Below are 21557 nucleotides of genomic sequence, written 5' to 3'. Positions count from 1 at the left end.
TAATCTGATGAACTATCTTCTAATAAAGTCGTCCCAAGAACGTAAAGTGTAAAATATTGTCAGAATTGTCAGTGTGAATGAGTCAGATAAAATTAAATTACCAAATTGTTTTTACCAAGTAACAAAAGACAATTTGTTTCTATGAATGTTTTTATTTTGATAACGACATCCGAAGAGGAAATCGAAAAGGCAAATAAATTTAATTTTAAACTTAAATTGTGGATTATTCCCACCTAAAATAGTAAATTACAAAATTAAATCATCCTCTTTAAACTAATAATTATTTTATTATAAACATTATTTTAATATTTGAAGTTTACGTTTCTAAACTTGTTTGTTATTAGCAATATTTATTGAAGGGAAATAAAACACAAATAACTTTGTTTTGTACTTTATTTATGTTGTGTCAATAATAATAGAATCTAAAGCTCTTGAAACATCATTAAGGCTATTTAAAATTCTATTTAATAATATATCATTATTATTTATAACAGTTTCATAAACAGTAGATTTTTCACCAAATAAATTATTCAAAATGCTTTCCATTCTTTGAAATTTTAAATCATCTACCAAGGTATTAGAATCCTCTGTATAATTTACAAAGAAAAAATCTGGTTTTTCCATATCTTCATTTTTAAGGAGCAAAGCAGCTGTGGTGCGTTTTAGAAGTAATATATCTGACTCTGATAATCCTTCATTGGGATGCATATTTCTTAAGCAGCACAAAGCAATTAATTTCATTTGAACCATTTTAATTTCTTCAACAGTCACACCCTTAGCATATCGATGTTCATCTGCTTTTGGAGACACAAACTTCCGTTCTTCAATGTTTTTTTCTGGATCTCTTTTTCGACGAACTCGTTTTACTTTAATATGCTTCAGCAGTTTTAAATACGTCCACTGTTCCTTGATATAATCAAAAACGTTATATTCTTGATAGTTTGAGTAAATCATTTGTGCTTGCCCGTAGTAAATATTTACGAGGACGATATAGAGATTAACGAACACCAGATTGAAGACCATTAACAAAATATAGTACATATAATGTAGACCAGATGTAAAGATACTCGTATTGAATCTAAAGAGTCCGAAAGATGCCAAGAATAAATTTACGAATGAAGTGAAAGGATCTTTAAAGTCGGATGTTTGATTTGCAAAGAGCATATAAGCGGCGAGTGTAAAGACTACTAGCAAGTGAAAATGAAGAATAAAAAGACAAAACAAATGAAATGCTGAAATCGCTAATGTTTTCTCGACGATTTTTATAATTATCAAAAACCGCAGTAACTTCCATACTCTGAATGTTGCTAAGAATACCAAGAAAGCAGCTAATGAAGTTAAAGCAACTTCAGAGTTAAATAAATGAAAATATTGTATAAATCTATTGTGTCTGGTTAGTTCGATTTTCAGCAAAAATGATTTTACTGCTTGAGATCTCAGAATATACAAAACGAAACAAACAGCAGTTAGTATTATTATTACGACATCAGTCAAGAGCCAAATATCTCCAATTGCTTTCTTCTTTTTTGATTTGAATCTATGTATTAATTTCACGAAAAAGACAATCACGGCTATTATAAAAAAGAAAAATAATATTCTCAGCCAAACACCAGTATCTTTTTTGCTTAATAATAGCCTTGCCGTTCGAACCTAAAAAAGACAAATAAGTTATATATTAACTTAAAAATTAATATTTACAAATTATATGGAAATTCTTCATCTCATTTATAAACATGTTAAATTATGTAAATACAAGTTGTAAACGTAATATAATAGGCATAATTTGTTAATGTGGTTTGAAAAATTAAAAAAAAAATAATATATTAAAAAAACACATAATAAAATAATAACAAAAAAATAATAAATAAAAAAAAGAAAAAAAAATAGAAACAAAATAAAAAAGATTAGAAAAAAAAAGAAGTAAAAAAAGTGTTTCGCACAAATTAAAATATATATTAAAAAAAAAAACAGTAAAATAATAAAAAAAAAACAAAATAAAAAAAAGCTACACAATGTACCAATGTATCTATAAAAATAATATTGTAGAATGTACTTATGTTTATAAGAAATTTATGACTATGAATCTGCAATCAATCACAAACAAGTCTGGCTAATTGGCTCTGCCAAAGCCATTTTTCAAAAAAAAAAACTTAAAAATCAGAAATTTCCAAATCAACGGAAATGAAACCGCATTTAATTTACTTTTAATTATCCTACTAAAAATTCTTAATGAAAAAATAATTAACAAATTAATAATTATTTCAGACTGCCTTTCAATTCTACAGAGTATGAAAATTATTTTTGGGCCCAAAATATTTAGTAATCCTTAAGCGGCCCCTAGATGCTCAATATTATTATCAATATATTGCACAATATTTTTTAATATTGTACAATATATTGATTGTCTGTAGATCACATTGAACGATTGAGCAATATATTGCGTCAATCAACAGGACCTTGATCCTTATTGAAGCGTCTGTGGCCTATATTGCGCAATATTGGTTCAGTCATGTTTTATCACTCTTGCTGTGAACATCGTGGGGCGGTTAAAAATATGGCTACATGCACATACCTTCCGCTTCCTTGTATTACAAGTATAAGATAGCTTTAATGTTATTCTTTCATTAATTAATAAATTGATTAATTTTTTATTGATTAATTAATTAAAAAATTATGTTAGAGTAACTCAAACGGGCGCTCCGTCAAACGATGCCATACAGTGCGCCAATGTTTTTGAGAGGGGTGACTTGAGCGTTATAACTAAAAAAATTATAGAAGGTGTAAATTTAATTTTAGGAAAATATTTGTATTAGGTTTTATTTGTAAAATTTTCTGAATTTGTTCTGAATGGTCAAGTCAGATTTTTTCTAAAATTTGTATTTTAGTAGGTATTTAAAAAACAACTAATTTCACAGTTGATTTGTTTAATAAAAAATTAAGCACCCACATTTGGAGTAAAACTTTTTGATATGTTGTTATTGTAGGTACATTTCTTGATTGATTTTTTCCGTAAGTGAAAACTCCATTGACTCCACTAAATGTGGTGTATTTTATTGACTATTATTCATCATGCTTACAAACAACTTACCATAAATTTGTGTTGGATATATCCAGTGCTACTAATTTCATATAAAATTTGAACTGAATTAAATAGATTTGAGTTTGCACTATATAAAAGAAATTCAATAAACAGGCCCTTAGTAAATTTATCAATCCACTTATTTCGTGAGAGATAGTCAGTATTAATAATAGAATTCCTTAGAGTTCTTCCCAATGTAGCGACATAACCTCCTCCTGAATATCTAGCAAAATCTCCTAAAAAATAGAAAATATCAGATCAGAAAACTGAAAAATAAGTAAGATAAAGCTTTTCAATCCTAATAGCAACATTAATAATATTGAAAATATTAAAAATATTACTAAAAGATTTTTAAATTGAAAAACTTATTGGTACATTTCCCTGGTGACACCTCCAAGGCTTCTACAATTTGCAAGCCAAATGGATGCTGCAGTGAAGACAAAAGGGACACTATGCAATTCACAACCCCCGTCTGCAGCTTGGTAAAGTTTCAACGGAAAATGCACCTAGTTACTCCACAGAGTAATATTACCATAAAATAAAAATGTATACAATTTTTATACAGTTGCAATGCGAGGCCAAAAATGTCTTAATTTTCACTTAGATTAGAGAGCGCAACCAGCACTCTTATCGACGATTTCACCTCTTGTTAGAGGCTCTTCAGAGAATGATAGGTTGCTTTTCTCTAATCCAGTAAATCCTTCGACCTATATTAGTCCCACACTGCAACTGAGGTGAATGGATTAGGTGACTAGCGTCATCTGGCAATTGAAAGATAATGTTTTTCAATCCTAATAGCCACATTAATAATATCGAAAAATATTAAAAATATTACTAAAAGATTTTTAAATTGAAAACTTATTGGTACATTTCCCTGGTGACACCTCCAAGGCTTCTACAATTTGCAAGCCAAATGGATGCTGCAGCGAAGACAAAAGGGAAGGAATTCTACACTATGCAATTCACAACCCCTTCTGCAGCTTGGTAAAGTTCCAACGAAAAATGCACCTAGTTACTCCACGGAGTAATACTACTATAAAATAAAAATGTATACTATTTTAATTCAGTTGTCTTAATTTTTACTTAGATTAGAGAGCGCAACCAGCACTCTTATCGACGATTTCACCTCTTGTTAGAGGCTCTTCAGAGAATGCATAGGTTGCGCTCTCTAATCTAAGTGAAAATTAAGACATTTTTGGCCTCGCATTGCAACTGAATAAAAAATGGTAGGTATACATTTTTATTTTATAGTAATATTACTCCGTGGAGTAAGTAGGTGCATTTTCCGTTGGAACTTTACCAAGCTGCAGATGGGGGTTGTGAATTGCATAGTGTAGAATTCCTTCCCTTTTGTCTTCACTGCAGCATCCATTTGGCTTGCAAATTGTAGAAGCCTTGGAGGTGTCACCAGGGAAATGTACCACTAAGTTTTCAATTTAAAAATCTTTTAGTAATATTTTTAATATTTTTCGATGATATTGAAAATGTTAATATTTTTCGAATGTTGTTATTAGGATTGAAAAACTTTATCTTTCAATTGCCAGATGACGCTAGTCACCTAATCCATTCACCTCAGTTGCAGTGTGGGACTAATATATGTCGAAAGATTTACTGGATTAGAGAAAAGCAACCTATGCATTCTCTGAAAAGCCTCTAACAAGAGGTGAAATCGTCGATAAGAGTGCTAGTTGTGCTCTCTAATCTAAGTGAAAATTAAGACATTTTTGGCCTCGCATTGCAACTGAATAAAAATGGTATACATTTTTATATGAAAAATAAGTATTTAATATTTTTCAAAAATCTTTTGAATGACACCAAATACGACACCCCACTCCACACCCTGGAGGTGGGGTGTGGGTAACTTTAAAATCGTAAATAAAAACCTACATTTTTTATTGCAGATTCGGATTGCTTACTTTTATTATATAATTTTATTATATAAGAAATAAGTAACTTTTATTCGAGACATGTTTTCGAATTGTGGATAGATGGCGCTATAATCGGAAAAAAATCTTTATCCTGATACCCTAGGTACATTATAGAGACTATAGAGTCTAATATCTCGAGAAATACACTTCTAAATGAAAAACCGAAAAACATGAGTTTAATACATTTACCAAAAACCGAATAACATAAACACGACCCCCACTCCATCCTATGGAGGTAAGGTGGGACACAAATCTTAACTAGGAACACCCATTTTTTACTGCAGATTTGAATACCTCATAACAAAGTTATTAACTCTTATTCGAGACATTTTTAGATTTGTTGATAATGGCGCTAATAAATTGTATTTTCCAATTACAGCGCCATCTATCAACAATTCTAAAAAATCTCTCGAATACATATTCCTTAATTTTTCATGAGAAATTCAAATCTGCCATAAAACGGGCGCTCCTATTTAAGATTTAAAAGTTACCACCATTCCACCTCCATGGGATGGAGTGGGGGGGGGGGTCGTGTTTGTTATTCGATATGTTTTTCGACAAAAATGTCTCGATAAAAGTTACTTATTGTTATGTAAGGAATACAAATAGAGATTCCTATTTAAGATTTTACAGTTACCCCCACCACACCTCCGAGGGGTGGAGTGGGGAGCCGAGTTTGGTATCATTTGATAGATTTTTGAAAAATATTGAACACGTATTTTTCAGTTTTTCGATCGGACGTTCATTTCGCGAAATATTCGACCGTCCCGCTACTTGTGGGACACCCTGTATAAGTGACATACATTAGGTAATATTAATTAAGTGAAGTTCACCGATGGACTCAAACCTCCATAAGCAGAGTATAAACCGACTATTTTTTTGCATTTCTACTGACGTTTTTTATTATATTCTATATATTGATCGAAGACGTTTTTATTGGTGTTATTGTTGTTATAAAAATATGGAAATTGTTATAAACAAATAACTTACACAGTAAGCACGTAAACGTTGGAATAAATAATATTTTCTACAACCGTGTTAAAAATGCAATTTTTTCCGTCGACCGTCCATTTATGATCAATTTTAACACCCTCAAAATCATTGATTATTAATGACCCCTATTAATGAAAGATTTTCTATTAATGAACGATTTCATTATGAGCAACACAACATACATTGCTTGCATAAATTAATTAAACGCTCTGTGATTGGCAGTGACCTGTGGTGTAGGCAAGAAAACATATTATACCTATTTATATTCCCACTAAAAAATTTAAAATCAAGTAGCCGTTGTTAGTACTATCTGTCATTGTATGTCATTATTTACTTTATTGTTTAAAATTCTGTGTATTTGAAAAAATCAAAAGATGGATATTGACGAAGAGTTTAATTTAACTCCACCAGAAGTGGCAGAAACTGCAAATGAAATATCTGTAAGTTTACTGCCTGAAAAAAGCAGAGTGTTGTACGAAAAAACATACGCTGAATTTATTGCATGGTGTGACGAGAGAAAAATAATACGATATTCAGAATATGTATTGTTGACATATTTTTCAAACTTTGCCGAAAAAGGACTAATATTAAGTTTAGTTTAAAATCAAACATTGATATATCTAAATATAATAAGTTAATTATGTTTATCAAGAAAAAAAGAACAGGTTATGTACCAAAGAAATCAAAAACACTTGAAAAAGTCCAGAAATTCATCTCTGATGCTCCTAACGACGTGTTTCTAATGATAAAGGTAAACCAGTAAATTAAGTTTATATATTTAATACTCGTATTTCATAACATTTCATTTTGTAAGTTGCATTGATTTTCGGAGTGGCTGGTGCGTTAAGAAAGGACGAACTATTGAAATTAGAAACAAATAACGTTCAAGACTTGGGGTCAAAGTTTCTTGACACAATAAAAGCATCAAAAACACACACAAATAGAATATTTACAATAGTAGATAACGAAGTAAATACCATTTTCAATGCGATCAAAAACTATATTTCTTTAAGACCGGCACACACCACATAAACGATTTTTCATTTTTTATGAAAATAACAAATGTTCCACACAGCCAGTTGGCATAAATACGTTTTCCAAAATTCCTTCCCTTATTGCTAAATTCTTGAAATTAGAGCACAAGCATCTCTACACTGGGCATTGTTTTAGACGTTCCTCTGCCTCAATACTGTGTGACAGTGGTGCAGACTTTTCATCTATTAAAAGACTAGGTGGCTGGAAATCGACTGCTGGAGCAGAAGGTTATATAGATAATTCTATGCTGAATAAACTTGAGAAGGCTGAAAAAATCTTGGGACAAAATACCACTAAACCTTGTCAAAGTACTTCCTTCAACACCACCGCTTCTTCTTCTGTCACAGAATTTACAGATGTCCAAGAAGACTTAAATATAAATTTGTCAAAATGCTATACAGTAGATAATCATTTATCAATACCTTCCTTTAATTTCAGTAATTGTACTATTTCGAATATTAATGTTTACAATAATAAAACTACCACTAAGTAAAATTAAACTTTGAATAAAGTTAATGAAAGCTGAAAAAATTGTTGTTTATCGTTAAGTAAATAAAAATTTAAACTAAGATATCTCTATTTCTGAAAAGTACGGTCGACGGAAAAGTTTTGTAATGAACTCGTGAATAACAATGGCGATTAACAATCTCGAACATTAACGCGCTCGCCCCGCTCACGCGTTAAAATATCTCAATTGTTAATCGCCGTTATTAATACACTTCTTGGTTAAATAACTATTTCCACTCCATAGGAGCGTTAAAAATGCTACTTTAAAGCACTAGTGCCTTAAAATTTTTAAGGCACTGCAGTTAAAAGTGAATTGTCAAATTGTGAAACGTCAAAATATTTATATTTCATTTATTAACATTAATATTAATAGTACAACTTGCGCAATTTGGAAAAGGTGGTTTAAAAGGTTTTTTAAAATTTCATTTAAACTGTATTATTTGTAAAATTTGTTAGAATATACAACAATAAAAGTAGATGTTATTATTCTATAGTTGTTATGGTTTACGTATTGACAGTATTGATTAAATAAAATTGTGTTTTGACTAGGAAAGTTTTGGGGTAGTTCTGATTTCTTTCATTATATATGTATTTTGGGCTGCTGAATTCGAATATGAGGTTTGCAGACAAAATTTCTTGCCGAAACATTGAAAAAATCGCAAAAAAACGAAAAATTTCAGCTTTTTTCCGCTCTTTTGCTCAAATCTCGAAAACTATTAACTTTTAGTAAATGGTCTGTCAACAAAAATTAAAGTACTTAAAATTATCTACAAACATCACTATTTACTTTTTTTTTCAGACGAACCGTTCGGCCTAAAGTGCAAGTTGAAAATTGCCAATTTTTGACGGTCTCGGCAAAACCCACATTTTACATTCCAAAACTTTATTTTTTATTAGAATGAGTCATTTGAATAAATTTCTCCTAGTTTTCTGTACAAATAATAAATGTTAGTTCATAGGTATGGTATGTCTCTTGTGACAGCTTCCATGAATCCAATCCGTCCTAAGAGGCCGGGAATGTCTCTGCTTTTCCCTTAGATCCACAGAAGATCAGGCACAGATGGAGTCACAGTTTCAGTTGGTGTGAACATTTCCTTCGGATCTGTTATCTTGATTTCTGATAAACCTTGAGGTTTTGCCCTTTTAAAATGAATTAGTTGAACAGCTCCCTGACTTCCATAAACCTCAGGCGCGGGTTTCTTTTTTATCCGAGGAATGGATTGCTTAGGAGCTACTGCATATTTTGGTGCAATACAAGAAATGCCACATATGACGTGAAAAGTGTGGTATTCGTCCATTGTATGTACGTTAAAATCAGCGTTATCGTGCACCTGCTGTTTAAAGCACGGCAGATCAATTTTCTGCGGATCGCCTGCGAATGCTGACAATTCCAGGCGAACAGCTTCTGTATAGGATAAACAAAACCCCAAAGAGGAAACTACATCAACCAATTTTCTTGAGCCGTACTTTTTGTAGAGAACACGGCCAACCCTACAAAGAATTGTGAGACCAACTATCTGGGCCTTACTGCCGCTACAAGACCAGCAATCGCAGGCGATCCGCAGAAAATTGACCAGCCGTGCTTAAAGCGTCGTTTAAACACAACGATAAGTCACAGCAACTAGTTGTGATGACAAGTTGAAACGCTGTTTAGACGCTGCGATTCAATGCAATACCACCTTCAACCCAACTCCAACTTTGATAAGTTGTGCGATGCACCGTTTACACACAATGATAAGTTGCAACAACTCGATTGACCTTGATAAGTTGTTTGATTTATCGCTGTGTTTAAACGATCCTTTACACAACAGGTGTACGAAAACGTTGATTTTAACCCTTTCTATGCTAGACCTTAATTTGCATGTTGGTCCCTCAATCCCAAAGGTTTTTTCATGCTTAGAATCCTATTGCCTTATATATACGTCGCATATAAATAAACAAATAAATGACCAAAACATGTTTTTTAATGAGTTTTTTTTAACCAACTTAAACGTTTTCTTTTCAAAAGTACTCACCACAGAGCAAAACCAGCTTGAAAAAATGTAACTAATTTAAAAAAATAATGTAATGTAAATTAACATTAAAAGTTTTCTTTTGTGTGGTACTCCTCAAAACATGACACTACGCAGAGGCCGACACCGCATCTTGCACACATGTATCTCGATTCGATTCTTTTTTTCTGGTCCTTTCTGTGGCTACAAACGCTTCACCTTCTAGCAGCTAAATATAAGCGTTGCCACCAGTGCTACAATATAGCCTATATCTAAAATATGTGAACAAATATATACGGCAATCGATCCGCATGACCTGTCTTAGGTGCCAACATCTTGAGGCTTTGGGAAGAATAATCTAACATTTTCGGACATATTTTTACGGCATTGGGACACCAATGAGTCTAAAATTTTATAAGCAACGCATATTTTCGGCTTTGGTAAATTGAGACCATAACACCTTGAACGTATATACTTATATGGCGGCTGGGAATACAAACCCGCTTTTTCAGAAACATATGTATGCAGCGTTGAGACAGAAAGGGTTAACGTACATACAATCGACGGATACCACACTTTTTACGTCATTTCTTGTATTGCACCAAAACATGCAATAGCTCCTAACCAATCCATTCCTCGGCTAAAAACTAAACCCGCACCTGAGGTTTATGGAAGTCAGAGAGCTGTTCAACTAATATATTTTGAAAGGACAAAACCTCAAGGTTTATCAGAAATCAAGCTAATTATTGATCCGAAGGGAACGTTCACACCAACTGAAACTGTGACTCCATCTGTGACTGATCTTCTGTGGCTCTAAGGGAAAAACAAAGACATTCTCGGTATTTTAGGATGAAACGGATTCATGGAAGCTGTGAGAAGAGACATACCATATTCATATTATAAACTAACATTTATTATCTGTACAGAAAACTAGGGAAAATTTATCAAATGACAGCACTATAATAAAACCTAAAGTTTTGGAATGTAAAAAGTGGGTTTTGCCGAGACCGTTAAAAATTGGCAATTTTCAACTTGCACTTTAGACCGAACGGTTCGTCTGAAAAAAAAAAAGTAAATAGTGATATTTGTAGATAATTTTAAGTACTTTAATTTCTGATAACAGACCATTTACTAAAAGTTAATAGTTTCGAGATTTGAGCAAAAAAGCGGAAAGAAGCTGAAATTTTTCGCTTTTTTCGCGATTTTTCAATGTTCCGGCAAGAAATTTTGTCCGCAACCTCATATTCGGATTAAGCAGCCCAAAATCCATATATAATGAAAGAAATCAGAACTACCCCAAAACTTTCCCACTAGGGAGCTCGTAGAGTACAAATTCACTGAATCATACAGGCAGTTTTGATGTAATGTCAAGAAAAATATAAAAAGTTCAAATAAAAGTTTTTGTAGATATTGGGTCTATTGAATAAAAAGAAGTATTTGCTTTTACTTATAAGTATTTAAGTATTTACTTAATACTAATAGAATAAAGTCATTTCTTTAATGCTTTATTCAATTACTATTAAGTAAATACTTAAATACGAGGAAGTAAAAGCAGGTACTTCTTTTTATTCAATCGACCCATTTGTCCTGTAATTGAGAATGAATAAATTAGAATTGTTGATATATAAGACGTTTGTAGAAAAAATATTGTATGCTTTACGTGTTAAAAAGTACATTTTTAAGGCACCCATGTGAATTGTAGAATTCGCTTCGCTCATTTTGCAAACTTTCACATGCGTGCCTTAAAATTGTAATTTTAACTCTTATATCATAATAGTTATTTATGATATAAGTGTTAAAAGTACGCGTTTAAGGCACGCATGTGAAAGTTTTCAGAATGAGCGATAGCGAGTTCTGCAATTCACATGAGTGCCTTAAAAATGTACTTTTTAACACGCATATCATCCAATATTTTTTCTACAAACGTAATTACAGGACAATATCTACAAAAACTTTTACTTGAACGTGACTGACATTCCATTTTTATATTTTTTTGACATTACATCAAAATTGTCTATACGCTGTGAGCTCGTACGTAGAGGGGATATTTACAAATTCGCGAGCGCCAGTAGTGGCAAATCTGTAAACGTTTACCGGAAACTTGACATAAATGTCAGAGTGATTCATTTAAAATTAAAATTAAAAACATTAATTATAAAAAATATTAGTTGATCAAAGCTGTTGTATATATTTTTACCTTAAATATACTTACGTTTTAAATACTGAATTTAAGTTTTTTTAATGTTCCGTAATATGTAATTATAATTTAATCTAAAAATCTTAGCGCCATCTACACGATAATTGTGAAAGTATCCGAAGTAAGAAATTCATATTTTATCAATAGAACGTCAAAATGATTAGCAAAATTAAAAAAAAAAATCGATTACAATTTAATTACTTTTTTGCGTTGTAAATGTTAAGCGATAACAATTAAATAATAAATTTAAAAATTACCGGTGAAAGTTGAATTAGTAATCCGCTAGGAGCGCCACCAGCGAAGCTCAGAGCGTATACGGTCAATACGAACTGCAGTGCCTTAAAAATATTTTAAAGCACTAGTGCCTTAAAGTAGCATTTTTAACGCTCGTATGGAGTGCTAAAAATTGCATTTTTAACACAGTTGTAGAAAAATAACTATATTCCAACTTTATTTAATTTATTCCAACAATTAATTATTCATTTTTTTGTAAATGGCCAATTTCGGAAATAAATACCAAAACAGATCCTTTTTTATTTTTAAGAGGCTACATCAGCGCGTCATCAATATTTTTTTCTCGAAATTTCTGCAACTTTCAACAGTGCGTCGGCAGTACGTGACAATATACAGTCGAACCCGCTTATTAGAGTACCGGTTATAGGAATATCTCGGTTTATGAAATATAAATTCGAGGTCCCGAAACGTTTCCATTTACTCCTTAATAAATTTATCCGTTTATTGGAATACTTATTAATAAAACAATACCGCTTATTAGAATATTTTTCAGGTCAACGAGTAAATTTTTACCTACAATTTCGAATTTCTTATAATTTAAATTATGTCTTGTATTATGGTTTCTCGCCAAGAGCTTCGAAGGCCTGTAGTTCTGTTTTATTTATATTATTTGGGTTTGTCAAATAGGTAATAAATATTTCATTGCGTTGTTATAAGTACCAATTCAATCGTTTACCGACAAATTCAGTCGTAAAATTATTTCTCTATCTACAAACTATACATATATTGCCACCCAGTTGCCTCCTTAATAAATTTATCCGTTTATTGGAATACTTATTAATAAAACAATACCGCTTATTAGAATATTTTTCAGGTCAACGAGTAAATTTTTACCTACAATTTCGAATTTCTTATAATTTAAATTATGTCTTGTATTATGGTTTCTCGCCAAGAGCTTCGAAGGCCTGTAGTTCTGTTTTATTTATATTATTTGGGTTTGTCAAATAGGTAATAAATATTTCATTGCGTTGTTATAAGTACCAATTCAATCGTTTACCGACAAATTCAGTCGTAAAATTATTTCTCTATCTACAAACTATACATATATTGCCACCCAGTTGCCTGTTATAAAATTTTTAAGAAACAGTTCGCCCATCCTAGTCGCTTGTAAAGTTATAAAACGTTTTCAGGATGGCCAAACCATTGTAAATTTTTCAAATTTTTATAATTCAGAGCAACAAAAGTGACTAGTATTTTATGTAACAAAAAAGCAAGCTACAATTACCGATTATTTTTCAAGACTAAATTAAATGAGTAATTGTCTTAGGTATATTATGTATTTTAATACGAAATTATTTACATAATATACATATATATTGTTCATATAAATTACTTTATGCATCCACATAATATAATGTCATTTGGTTTTTTAATAAATACGTTACGCTATTGTATTATTGATATAAAAAGACCTAAAACCATATACATATACACATTAACACAGTATGTACTATAATTACGTATATTCGGTACACTTATTACGGCTAGCCACCACCGATCGGTTATTAGAATATCTCGGTTATAAGAATATTTTTGCTTGGCACGAAGGCTATTCCAATAAGCGGGTTCGACTGTACTACCAAAAACGAAGGTACACTATTGTGATAATAGTAATTATTATATTCATAAGCGCGCTAAATGTTGTTCAATTTCTTCTTATATATAATCGATTTTAGTAATTCAAATGTGACAAAAAATCTAGGCATGGGATAAAAAAACGGGGAGTGCTACCATTAAAATGGTTGCGTTTTGGAGAAAGTGGTGAATTAGTCCCTATTTATTTGAATATCCCTGAATAATTTTCATATGTAGAGGTTAATTGACTATATGAAACAATAAAATCCCGTTAACGTTGTAGTTTCTTTCTAAAATACATAAGCAATAACCTAGAATATGTGTGCCAAATATTTTGACATAATATCCAAATTAAAGCTGCAATCATGGAACGCGTTTTTCGCTTTGATGACGCGCTGATGTAGCCTCTTAAGGGTGGTTATTCCTTTAATATATAGTTATTATAAATTTGCCACAAGAAAAATGTTTTGAAATACATACGCACAGTTTGAAATTAAAAACCTGTTTTTTGTAACATACCCACATAATATGAACTCCCAGTTTTCTTTGGTTGTAGATATTTCCATACAGAATCCATTCGTGCAAACACGTCCGACTCTGAGTTATTTTTCCAGTTTTCACTAAAGTCTCGGTAATCAGACTTCATCGAGAATTCAGGGATACAATTATTACGAAAAACATTCATCTGTGATACAACTTTACATCCTCTGGGATCCACTCTTTTTTGTCTTAGCCGAACAATACCAATGTATTTGTTTGTGTTGTCTATCGTCATCCCAGGATCCTCGTATATATACATTCCGTACCACTGCCTTGATTGTAGTGATTGAAGAAGAGTGTTTCGTATGTAGTTCTCTATACTAAAATAATGATAAAACATTAGTTTCGTTTGCGGTAACTATCCTGGACTAGTCCACGATTAGTTACGAATTCTCTTAGTACTCGGGTTGTACGCATGCGCTGTTCAGAATCAGTTCAGGATTGATTTACACCGCGAACGAATTTAGAACTAGTCCATAATACCAAAACATAGTTTTAATGTGTTCATCTTATTTTGATGAATTTGTTTATTTTAATTCAGATTTGCATGGGCAGTGATCTTGGTCCACTTCTCTATCTTATGTACACAGCTGATCTTCCAGTAAGCAACCAAACAATCACAGCTTCCTTTGCAGATGATAAAGCGATAATGGTCAAACACAAAGACCCAGTCATAGCTGCAAGAATTCTCCAACAACATCTAGTGAAAATTCAGGACTGGACAAGAAACTGGAGAATCAAAGTCAATGAAGTAAAATCAGTGCAGGTTACATTTACCAAATGCAGAGGTACAGTGCAACCTGTTACACTAAATGGACAATATCTGCCTCAATCTGACAGCGTTAAGTATTTAGGGATGCACTTGGATAAAGGACTGACCTGGAGAAAGCACATTTTTAACAAACGAAAACAACTTGGCTTAAAACTCAGCAAATACTACTGGCTATTGGGAAGACAGTCAAAGCTTAGTTTAAAAAACAAATTATTGGTGTATAAAGTAGCCTTAAAACCAATATGGACATATGGTGTACAACTATGGGGTACGGCTGCAAACTCAAACATAGAGATATTGGAACGCTTCCAGTCGAAGGTACTACGGACCATAACAAATGCACCTTGGTTTATACCTAACAGAGAAATCAGAGACGATCTTCAAGTAGCCACAGTAAAGGAGACAGTGAGTGAATACAGCAGCCGCTATTTGGTAAAATTAGAAAACCACCCTAATAATCTTGCACTAAACCTGATGGATAATAGTGAGCAGACTCGGAGACTGAGGAGGCACAAACCACTGGAGCTACCACATAGGTTCTAAGCAGCAGTGAAGTGAAGTGTCGTGCAGTAACTACTTACCCTTTCAGGGCACAGTTCAATAATTTAAGAGGCTAGTGGAGTCTTTGTTATCATTGGATAACAAATCCAAATTTACACCCCTTTGAACAAACAACTAACATGCTTATAATAATTTTTTTGTTTATTAATTGCATGTAGTGAATAACCTATAATAAAAAAAAAAGATTTGCATGAACATTTCACTATAGATCAGATCAACCAGATACATATTTATACATAGTTCGGATAGGCATTGTTTAATAAAATCTTTTATTGTATGTCACAGATTCTATGTAAAATTTGCTCTCTTATACTGGTATTGTATAATTTTTAGTAATCACATGGAGTACATATTTTTAGTATTATTTCTAATAACTATTTTAATCTTATCCATATTATGTACTATTGGTCTGGGCTGATTATCGGAGAATAGGCCATTTTTGGGAAAAGTTATTTACCAGCAATTTTATTGCTGCAATCGAATTATAAGATCCTATATATTGATAATATAGGTATGCAAAGTCCTCAGACAGTGTGCTACTTTTTTTATAAACAAAATGGCGCCCGAATATCGTGTTTTTTTCAATTATTGCTCTATAACTCCGAAGATTTTAACTTTACAACTTCTTCTTCTTCTTCTTCAGGTGCCATCTCCGCTACGGAGGTTGGCAATCATCATAGCTATTTTAATTTTTGAGGCAGTAGCTCTAAATAGTTGTTTCGAGCTGCATCCAAACCACTCTCTCAGGTTCTTCAACCATGAAATTCGTCTTCTTCCGATGCTTCTTCTGCCATCTATCTTTCCCTGCATTATGAGTCGTAGGATACCATACTTCTCGCCCCGCATCACATGTCCGAGATACTGTAGCTTCTTTTCTTTAATTGTAAGTTCAACTTCCTTTTCTTTACCTATTCTTCTCAGTACTTCATTGTTTGTAACTCTATCTACCCAGGAAACCCTCATAATTTTTCTAAAGGTCCACATTTCAAAGGCGTTAAGTCGTCTCATTGTCTCTACATTTAACGTCCATGATTCCACTCCATAGTATAGAACACTGTAGACGTAACATTTTGTTAGGCGTACTTTAAGAGCTAATGTTAAATCTTTGCTACATAGGACCTTTTTCATTTTTATAAAATTAGAACGTGCTTTTTCGATTCTGACTTTTATTTCTGCAGTGTAGTCATTATTTTCTGTTATAAGTGTTCCTAGGTAAGTGTACTTTTTTACTCTTTCGATCTGCTGGCCCTCTACTATCAAGATTTCGTTAGTATTATGGTTGTTTTTACTAATTTTCATAAACTTCGTCTTTTTGATATTGAGAGAGAGTCCGTACTCCCTACTACACCTTACTATTTTACTCATGAGTCTTTGCAGGTCTTGTAAACTATCGGCTATTATTACTGTATCATCTGCATATCTGATGTTGTTAACTAAGACTCCATTTACTCTTATGCCGACTGTTTCATCTTCCAGAGTTTCTCGCATTACCTCTTCAGAATAAGCGTTAAATAATAGAGGTGATAGTATGCAGCCTTGCCTGACTCCTCTCTTTATTTCCATTTCTTCAGATGTTTCTTTTTCAATTCTTACTATTGCTCGCTGATTGTAACAGAGGTGTGTTATTAGTCTTAAATCTCTTTCATCTAGGTTTTTATTTTTTAGGATTTCCATGAGTCGATCATGTTTTACTTTATCAAACGCCTTATTGTAGTCTATAAAACAGACGTAAAGAGGATGGTTAACATCCAAACATCTCTGTGTCAGCACGTTGAAGGAGAATAATGCCTCTCTGGTACCCATACCATTGCGGAACCCATATTGAGTGTCACTAATATCCAGCTCCAGTTTAGAGTGTATTCTGGCGTGGATAATTTTCAATAGAATTTTCAAGGTATGTGACATTAAGCTTATGGTTCGGTAGTCACTGCATTCTTTTGCATTCACCTTCTTTGGCAAACACACAAAGGCTGATGTCAACATTTCTCTAGGGATGATTCCAGTAGTATAGATAGCGTTGAACAGTTCTACTATTATGTCCAGGTTTTTCTCGTTGACCAACTTTATCAGCTCGCTAGGCAATTCATCTGGACCAGCAGATTTATTGGTTTTCATAGAGTTTATTGCCTGACTAACCTCTGATTTGGTTATCTCTGGGCCTACAACTCCCGTTTGGCTATCTACGGATGTACTAGCTTCTCTCTGGTCATGAAATAGTTCCTCGATATACTCTTTCCATCGTCGTAGTTTTCGTTTTGTCTCCATTATAATATTTCCATTTTTGTCGAGCAATATATTTGAGGTTCTTCTATTTCCTATTCCGGCTAGTTCTTTGACTTTTTATGTAGGTTGAAGTTGTCATATGTGTTTTGCAGTTCTTTACAACAAAACACTTTACAACAGTTTACAACTTTACAACAAAAACACCCAAATAAAAATTCACCGTGATTAAATTCTACATAGAGATGTGTTTTTCCCGATCTGCTTCGATGAAAATTTTCCTCGGAAAATGCGGGTTTTCCCAACAAAATCTTTAATTTTCAAAGAAAGTTTTAGATAAGTAATTATCTACCAATAATTAAATAATTTGGTGACTTAAAAGCCTTCTTGGTTTAGATTATAGTTCCAGAAGCTGGTGAAAATTAAACTAATATCATTGTATAACTAGACTAATATTTTAGCAACAATTCAATTGTTAATTAATAATTTACGGTCGCAATAATAACCAAAATTATTATGAAACACTGATCAAACTTTGAAATCTTATAAAGATGAGATGCCTATTTAACATTTTGTCGACAAAATATAATTTTTTATTTTTTTGCAAAATCTTTAAATGTTAAAAAATAGTTATAAGCAAATTAACGTTTCTCAGAAAGTTTTTATTATATTATAATTTTAAAAAATAGCTAAAATGCGTATTTTAAATATCTTGAAAGCGAATGCTTTAAAACTTTTTTTGCAACCATTTGCAAAAAAGTTATGAAACAGCAAAATAAACATACGATTACTACGGTGTTTATAATTTTTTTTAATTCTTTCAAAGCGTAGAAGTGAGTTTAAAGTACAAGCTAATTATTTACAAAAAAATATCGATTATCAGTTTAATGGTTATACTTTAATTAAAGATTATAAATATATTTTTTTGTAATTTACACGCGTGAAAGTAGACTAATACAGTACTGTAGCTAAAATTTTCACTCGGAGCGACGACCGGCCGCGCAACGTACACTTTTAATAAATAATGTATGCTGCGTGTCAGTCGCTTCGTGTGAACATTTTAGCTCCGACTCTGTATCAGGCCTACTTTTGCGCTAAAAATTACAAAAAAAAGTATTTTTAATCTTTGAATTAAAATATAACCATTGCACTAATTTTTGACATTCTTTGTGAGTAATTAGTTTGTACCATAGACTCACATTTAAGCTTTGAAACAATTAAAACAAATTATAAACAACGGAGAAATCGTATATTTATTTTGCTGTTTCATAACTTTTTTGCAAATGGTTGCAAAAATTTTTTAAAGCATTCATTTTCAAGACCTATGAAATACGCATTTTAAGTATTTTTTAAAATTAGAATATAATAAACAATTTCTGAGAAATGTTAATTTGTTTATAACAATTTTTTTTAAACATTTAAAGATCATGCAAAAAAATGAAAAAATTTATATTTTGTCCACAAAATATTAAATAGGCATCACACCTTTATAATCTTTTTAAGTTTGATCAATGTCCCATGATTATTTTGGTTGTTATTGCGACTGTAAATTGTTAATTAACAATTGAATTGTTGCTAAAATATTCGTTTCATTTTCACCGGCTTCTGAATTTATAATCTATACCAAGAAAGATTTTATTTCACCAAGCTATATAATTATTGATAAATAATTACTGGCCCAAAAAATTTATTTGAAAATTCGAGATTTTGTTGGGAAAACCCACATTTTCCGAGGAAAATTTTCGTCGGAGCAAATCGGGAAAAACTTGCCACTATGTAGAATGAAATTGGGTGAATTTTTATTTTAGTGTTTTTGGTGTAAAGCTAAAATCTTCGGAGTTATAGAGCAATAATTGAAAAAATACGATTTGTCGGCGCCATTTTGTTTATAAAAAAAGTAGCACACTATCTGCGGACTTTGCATACCTATATTTGCATAATATATAGGATCTTATAATTCGATTCCAGCAATAAAATTGCTGGTAAATAACCTTTCTTTGTACTTTACTAATTAGACCAGCGTATTATAACAATTTTTTTTTAAATTCAAAGATTATGCAAATAAGAAAAATTTATATTTTGTCGATAAAATATTAAATAAGCATCTCATCTTTATAATCTTTATAAGTTTGATCAATGTATCATTATTATTTGGGTTATTATTGCGATCGTAAATTGTTAATCAACAATTGAATTGTTGCTAAAATATTCTTTTAATTTTCACCGGCTTCTGGAATTACAATCTATACCAAGAAAGCTTTGATGTCACTAAGTTATTTAATTATTGATTAATAATTACTTACCTAAAACTTTATTTGAAAATTAGAGTTTTTGTTAGGAATACCCGCATTTTCCGAGGAAAATTTTCGTCGGGGCAAATCGTGAAAAACAGCTCTCTATGTAAAATTTCATTGCGGTGAATTTTTATTTGGGTGTTTTTGTTGTAAAGTTAAAATCTTCGGAATTATAGAGCAATAATTGAAAAAAATACGATTTGTCGGCGCCATTTTGTTTATAAAAAAAAGTAGCACACTATCTGCGGACTTTGCATACCTATATTATTAGTATATAGGATCTTATAATTCGATTCCAGCAATAAAATTGCTGGTAAATAACTTTTCCATGAATTTTGCTAATTAGCCCAGAGTATATGTTTATCAATAAAATATTAGGGTTTCCTACTCTAATCAAGATTATTTCATAGATATATTTTATTTATTTTTCACAGGTAGTACATTTTATATTACATTGGTTATTTTTTTATCACAAATATAATAAATATTTAACTTTAAAGAGACACACAGCATTTAGTACCTTCATATAAAAATATTTTATGTGATTATGATCATATTACTGTAAAAATTATACATCAAAGTAGATATCTATGTAAAAATGATTTTATTAAATATCAATAGATTTCTAAACTTTTGAGTTAAACCCAACGAAGTGTCAACACTGATGGAATGGCCCCGTACCATTCAAAGAGTGAAGCGAGATTGCCTGCAACATACAAGAGAGAGGTCCTAGAGAGACAGAGAATTTTTGAGGTAAAATTTGCAACAACTACCACCAGAGTTGCCAGATGTGATTTGATAAATCAACCACGTAGAAACTGAAATTCCCTCGAATTGAAGCTCAAATCACCCAAATTTAAATTTTTGCCGCATTTTAATGAATTAGTTGTCAAATGTAGAGAACAGTTAACAAAAATTATAGTACTTATCATCAGAGGACCCTGGAAATAATTCATAGATCCTATCTTCTTCGATTATATGAGAGTATAATATACAGTTCTATGTGTACATTCGCAAATTTAATTTCCCATGACCCCTTAAAATCATCCATAATTTTCACCCCAAAAAATCTCTTAACCATTTCTGCTTAGAGAAGTTCCCCTATCTATATGCTTTAAAATTACCCCAAAATTGCGGGAAAATACCCCAATCTGGCAACCCTGACGTACCTGACTAGCACTGTCAATTTGTTTGTTTACGAAAGATGACGATTATCTTCCCTCTTTACCTGATTGTCTTAAATCTCATCCTGAAGGCATTAAATTCGCTTCATGGCGATTCCATGTGTTGACAGTTCGTTGGTTAAACCACAGTATTAAAAACAAATGAAATAAACACAAAACAAAAAGCAAACACCACTATAAATCAGCTTTTTCAAATTTTGAAATTCCTACTGCGCATATTCGAACTTCGAGTTCTCTTCAGATCCCAAGGATCGGTTGTACTGGTTCCGAACTCACAGTGTCACAGTTTGGTTTCGGTTACCGCTAACGACAAAATCTGACAAAATCCCGGACTACGAATTCAGAATTCGATTACCGCATATGTCTATGACGACATAGTGCCGTCAT

General features: G+C 31.9%; 1 protein-coding gene across 1 annotated transcript in view; it reads right to left on the bottom strand.

The window, feature by feature from the left end:
- Window positions 1-396: 396 nt before the first annotated feature.
- LOC114328113 (polycystic kidney disease protein 1-like 2) overlaps window positions 397-21557 on the bottom strand; it is a 311210-nt gene continuing 290049 nt past the window's right edge. Inside the window, exons 24-26 of the mRNA XM_050644966.1 lie at window positions 14119-14459; window positions 3089-3315; window positions 397-1650 (exon numbers count right to left, since the gene is read on the bottom strand). Of these exons, the coding sequence (XP_050500923.1) occupies window positions 397-1650; window positions 3089-3315; window positions 14119-14459 (1822 nt within the window). The remainder of the gene's footprint in view (window positions 1651-3088; window positions 3316-14118; window positions 14460-21557) is intronic.

This window comes from Diabrotica virgifera, chromosome 2 (assembly GCF_917563875.1).
Source record: "Diabrotica virgifera virgifera chromosome 2, PGI_DIABVI_V3a".
Taxonomy (NCBI): Eukaryota; Metazoa; Arthropoda; class Insecta; order Coleoptera; family Chrysomelidae; genus Diabrotica; species Diabrotica virgifera.
Note: the sequence above shows the minus strand (reverse complement) of the source record. Positions and strands in the feature narration are given on the sequence as shown.